Here is a 6000-nt window from a genome sequence, read left to right as displayed (position 1 = left end):
TTTATAGCCCCAGCAAGGAAAACAACGATCACTACATTGCAGTAATGTGCTGTCACCAAGCAATAAATGCAGAACAGACAGTAAGGGCGACTTCAAGAACCGTCACTGAGGTGAGGAGATGGGTTTTTTTAAACCAACTGCTTCGGAAAGAAACTGTCTAGGGCTTTCTCAAGGCTCAGTTTTGGGGTATCTGCCACTTCTGGGGTGAGTTAGCCGCCGGTGACAAGGAGCTCGAGGCTCTGGCATGGCCAGCCGCAGCCGAGGCTCCAGGCACAGCAGGGACGGTGGTCATTCTGGCGCTGCCTCGGGAACCTCTTCCACACACGGTCTGATTCTGCCCTGAGAGGGACAGCGCAGACGCACAGGCTAGTACAAGGGGAGGTGACCTGAGAGATGAGGGTCTCCACTCTGGTTGTCCATTAGAACCACATGGGGAGCCCCTGGAATTACGATTACACTGGTCCTTTTGAGCGTAGTCAGTCCTGACGGGCGGTGCGGGTGAGCATCGTCAGTCACCACGGCCTGCCAGCCCGTCCTGCGCGAGTGCAGCCCCAGGCCTGCACCCAGCGTGCCACGAGGGGGAGGCCGTCAGCCCAGGCCCGAGTCTCCCCTGAAGGCCGTTTTCTTTACAAAGCTGTTGCCCAAACTTTGGTGCCCATTGGAATCACCAGGGGAGCTCTGAGAAGTGCCTGGCCCAGGCTGCAGCTGAGACCAATTCAGACTCTTTCTGGTTGGGACTCAGGAGACACCCACGGGCAGTCAGCCTGAGAACCACTGCCTGTCTGCTTCTGCACTTCATGGTTCATGCATGTCTGCAGTTTTGGCAGGGGAAGGCTAAAGCTCAAAATTAAGAACTTTCAACAAACCTCTAAGCCTTGCCATCAGCTGGAAGGTAATCTGCATCCTCCATTGTGCTCCTAGCTGTAAATCAGTGACAACCTGAACTCTGGGCAAATTTAGAGTTTGGAAGATTCATCTATCTTCAAGTGAAAGAACTATTTTTCATAGTGTGAGACAACAGGGCCTCCTTAAAGATTATGTGATAAGATGTATGTATGGCCCACTGGACAGCTGACTCTAGAATAGCCCAGGTTGGGGCCCTGGCCCTCTGAGCTGTGGACTCGCCTGTAACTTATACAGTTGGCTTTCTGGAGCTTTTGGTTCTTTAATCGTGAACTCGGCTGACTGGTGCTCATGTGGCCTGTTGCATCCGCTATCGAAGAAATCCATGTCTATGTGGACCCACACGGTTCAAACTCCCGAGGTTCAAGGGTCGGCTGTGAACAGCCTCTCACTCTTACTTTCCCTGAGCTGTTTCTGAAGGCCTGGCTTGACTGGGCTGTGGGGAAATGCTCCAGGGACTGGCTGGGGAGGAAAACGGCAGACAGGCTCTCCGCGGGGCCTCCGGGCTTGGTATCAGCTAGGAGAAACCAAAGGGGTGAGGTTAAGCTCTGAGCGGCCCCTCAGAGCCCCAGCGTGGGAGAGGGGCTCTCCTGACCGCCCACGGGGCCCCGGCCCTGGACTCAGGCTTGCTCTCTTAGGCCCTCAGGAGACTACGGGCCCCCGAACCTCCCTGCACAGACACAGTGAGAAAATCTGTGCAAACACATGTTTAAGAAAATTTAGCGAGGAGATTTTACGCCAGCAAATTGAAATACAAAGAAGAAAAATCTTGAATAGTTCTCTCTACTTTATTACGTTACAGTAAAATACTTCAAATTATAAAAATCCTAAGCTTTCGCTGCTCCAATCGGACCAGGATGCTGTGGTGCTCCCTCATCATCTGTTTCCTGACAAACCAGTGATTGCAGAACGTGGGTCATTCTCTCAGTGCTGGATCCCTATCTGGCTAAAGTACTTATGTTCTGAGGTGAATAAATAATGAGAGTGGTTTGCTGCCAAGGACATAAACTTCCAGATTCTTAGAGACGTTGTTTAATCTTTTCATCAATCATTTTTAAACCCCCAGTGGGGACGGCCCGGAAGGGCACTTGGGGAACATGGCAGGCCTCACCCCAGGCGGAAGGGGCAGCGGAGCCTCTGGGGCTGCCGCAGGAGAGGCTTCTCCGGAGGACACTTGCGTGGCCGGGGCTCCCTCTGCTGCACTTTCCAACTCTTGCTGGCTGATGCCCTGGGGGTCCTCTGACCCGACTCCAGGGCCCTCACTCCCTGCCCTGTGCTGTCACCGTGCTGGGCTGACAAGTCTTGCCTGGCATCTGTTATGTCATTTTCAGGTATTTGTGAGTCAATTTTCTTCGCTAAATTGTGAATTTTGTGGCATCAGGTATTATGATTTATTTTTTTATCTTTAATGCCTATGCCAGGCTGGTAAGGTGTTACAGTGTGGAACATGATGGAACTGAATATAGTTTACATTTCTACTGAGACAAAATTAAATATTTTGATAACAAAACTGGGGGGCCCTGATCCACCTGAGTCAGTAAATAACTTAAGAGCTAAAGGAAAATTGTGTGTGGGGGGGAAGTGGGGAGCTGAATAAACCCATGGGCTGAAAATACTGTCTGAAACACTTCTTCCTGGCTGAGGTGGATATTGACCAAGAGTGTTTACAACACTGTCTACAAAGGACTATGTAACATTCAGGGTTTGCGGACACAGATGAGACAAAGCTTGTGTCCGAAGTAGCGGGCCTCCCATTACAGGGAGCTATTTTAAGGGGGATTGTTTTCTTCCTCCCACATACCTGGAGATGCTATGAAGGCATTATCATCAACTTCAAAGTCAAATCTCACCTGTACCTGAATTCCACATGACACATAACGCTGTCTCTATTTCGCCTGTGAAAAGTGCCATAGCGGCCAGGCGCCCCTGCACAGCCACCCCCGTGCCTGGGCCCTGCCGCTCACCAAGGGCAGGGAGGGGTCTGGGCAGCTTCCCCGTGAGGAGCAAAGTGCCCTCTGAGTAAAAAACCCTGGAAGTAAACTAACTAATTATCTTCTGGGAGTAGCCTAAACAAATTGTTTTGTGTGTGTGTGTGTGTGTCAGGGGAGCTAAGCGAGTTTCAGGAGCAGCGCACATATGCAGTCTTCAGACAGACGCCTGTCCCCCGCCCTCCAAAGGCTTGATGTGTTTCCTCTAAGACTCCAGTTTGGGGGGTTTGTTCCTTTTTTGCGTTGTCATTCCATCTCAATCAAAGGCGATGGTCTGAATGCTGGTGAATCACACACAAGCTGACCGTGGTTACCGTTTTGCTGCACAGGGAAGGCATACTGGGTTTCAAAACTATGGAATGGAAAATAAACAAGTCTAATACTTATAATTACAAAACACTGCTCACCCAAAGGAGAGAAAGTACCGTGGAGACATGTATATAAAAGTAAGTCTGAGGAAGAATTCTACTCCCTCTGTCTCTTCCTTGCTCAGGAAGAGCTCAGAGTGGCTTATTGTCTTGTACCTGCCTTGATCTGATATAGTACCAGTGTGGCCTGCCGAGGACCCAGAGGACTGGCTGCTTATGCAACTGTCTTGCAGTGGAGGAGTCTCCAAGCAGAGCCAAGGGAATCAAGTGTTGGCTGGAAGGCTGGCCCGCGCGTCTCAGTCACAGTTGGGCCGGGGTCAACTCAGTACCACAGGTGCTACGAGCAAGCTTTTTCCTTATTAGAAAAGCTCATTAAAAGTAAAATCAGTGTCAATGAAAAAACCCCAGATGTTCCTAAGCAATAAAACTCCTTAAACATATTTCATATTTTTCAAATATACCTCACTGAAAGGTGAACTTCTGCCCAAATGGACAACATTCTTTCTGGATGCCTTTTGTGGAAGCCTCACAGTTTGAAGACAAAGGAATGGCCCTGCAACTTTGCAAAGCGCATCTGAGTCGGGGGCACTTCTTGGTTGAAAGGTGGGCTGATGAGGGCAAATATGGACAAACCAGTCCATGGGTCCAAGAGCTAATGTCGGCATGTTGAGGGCACTTTGCTCAACAGCTGCCATGGCTTGGTCCTGGGGGCTGAAGGGGCTGGAATTTTAGGGCGGATGTTGTCCTCCATGGTCAGGCCCCAGTAAAGTCACTGCCTGCTGGTGCTGCCCGCAGGTATTCTGCATTCTCAGCTGCAGGCCCCTTAAAGATGCCATTCGACTTGGCTTCCCTGGGAAAGAAGGCCTGCTGGTAGTCAGGGTTGTCTAGGCTAATTTGGTGACTGCCCTTCTGAGCCCAGAGGGCAGGGCCGTCGAGTACACCATTGACACAGGCAGGGTGGGTGGTGTTGAGATACTCAGGGTTGTCCACGGCGTTGCTGCGTGAATTTTGGTACTGACGGTCTCTGCCAGGAGCTGGAATTAGCGGCTGATTGTGATAGACAGGGTTCTGGACAGAGCCTGCAGGTCTTTTGGGAACAGACTGGTTTACATATTCTGAAATTGAAAAGAAATAAGCGTAATCAGCAAAGCATCATCCGCAACAGGATTTCACAGCTCTTTCTGAACCCTGTGATACCCTGATACCCTATCCTTCAATGAGGCACTGGATGACAGAAGCAGGGAAGCCTGCGGAGGACTCTCTTGCTAAAAAGAACTGTGTTCTTTTCGTACTGCTTAGAGCAACGAGCATGCTTTTCTTCTGAAAGTTTAAAGTTTTCAGAGGACTGCTTCCCTTGAGATGTGTGTTTGTGCAGGCTGGCTCTGTCTGGGGACAGACCTTGCTGCTGCTAAATCACCTCAGTCGTGTCCAACTCTGTGTGACCCCATAGACGGCAGCCCACCAGGCTCCACTGTCCCTGGGATTCTCCAGGCAAGAACACTGGAGTGGGTTGCCATTTCCTTCTCCAATGCATGAAAGGGAAAAGTGAGAGTAAAGTCGCTCAGTCGTGTCCGACTCTTAGCGACCCCAGGGACTGTAGCCTACCAGGCTCCTCCGTCCACGGGATTTTCCAGGCAAGAGTACTGGAGTGGGGTGCCATTGCCTTCTCCGGGGGACAGAGCTTAGATTCAGCAAATACATGTTTCACAGGCCAGAAATGGAGCCAGGAGAGAGAACAGGGATCTAATCTGTCTCTCTCTCTCTCACACACACACTCTCTCTCAAGCACTCATACATGTAGATTTTACTGTTGGCTTCAAATTCTAGAAAATCTGCAGACTCCTTCTGAAGACAACCTGGACATGCCTGGACCCCTCAGAAACCCATGTGCATACTTGGTCGCTCTCTATTGATCGCCCTCTTTCTCCCTTCATTTTGTCTGCACTCTCACCATGGGCTCCACCTCTGAACCAGTCTGAAGGAAGCTGCTGGCCCAGCCCCAGGGCTGAGGCTGAGGAACAGGATTGCCCAGGTACTCACCGGGTGCTGGGAGGAAAGCGTCATCTATGCTGTCCTCGGTGAGGGCACCAGTGGGATCCGAGCTGTAGCGCTGCAGGAAGCTGTCTTCCTTGAGAGGGTAGCTCTGTCGGGAGGAGATGAGGCAAGGTTAACTCCAGCCAGCACTGCTCACTTCAACAGGATCAAGATCACCTGAGAGCTTGCTAAAATGCAGATTCTGATGCAGGAGATCTGGGAGAGGACCAGAGATGCTGCACTTCTAACCACTTTGCCCACAGGTGGTACCACGCTCCTGGCCCAGACCACAGGGCAAGTGGACGGCCCGGACCAGGGCTGTCCTGCAGGCCTCTCGGCAATGACAGATGTGCTCTGTCATCTGCGCTCTTCCATGTGGCAGCTCCTTACCACGTGTGAGAGGAACGGAATTTTAAATTTTATTTAACTTTAATTAATTAAAATTTAAATTTAAGTAGGCACACATGGCTTGTGGCTTCTGTATTGGTAAGTGTGGGTCTAATCAAGGCTTCACACATCCAGCATCAGCATCACCCGGAAGGTGAGCTCAGAGATGGCCAGACCCCTCCCAGAAGATCCCGTGTCAGGAGGTCTGGGGTGGTGGCCGACAGTCTGCATTTCTGACAAACTGCCATGAACTGCATGCTGCTGCTGGTCCATAAATCACATTTTCAATAGCACTTTGAGAAACAATAGCTAATTGCTGG

General features: G+C 50.8%; 1 protein-coding gene across 5 annotated transcripts in view; it reads right to left on the bottom strand.

Annotated features, from left to right (window-relative positions):
* Nucleotides 1–1672: 1672 nt before the first annotated feature.
* The window catches only part of EGFR (epidermal growth factor receptor), a 205756-nt gene continuing 201428 nt past the window's right edge, over nucleotides 1673–6000 (bottom strand). For all 5 annotated transcript variants that reach the window (XM_081529433.1, XM_081529430.1, XM_081529431.1 and 2 more), the window contains 2 exons: nucleotides 5300–5402; nucleotides 1673–4374 (listed from right to left, as the gene is read on the bottom strand). In XM_081529433.1, the coding sequence (XP_081385559.1) occupies nucleotides 4013–4374; nucleotides 5300–5402 (465 nt within the window). In that variant the 3' untranslated portion in view covers nucleotides 1673–4012. The remainder of the gene's footprint in view (nucleotides 4375–5299; nucleotides 5403–6000) is intronic.

This window comes from Giraffa tippelskirchi, chromosome 9, assembly GCF_054371585.1.
Source record: "Giraffa tippelskirchi isolate mGirTip1 chromosome 9, T2T-mGirTip1v1.2.pri, whole genome shotgun sequence".
Classification (NCBI taxonomy): Eukaryota; Metazoa; Chordata; class Mammalia; order Artiodactyla; family Giraffidae; genus Giraffa; species Giraffa tippelskirchi.
This window is presented reverse-complemented; position numbering and strand designations above follow the sequence as displayed.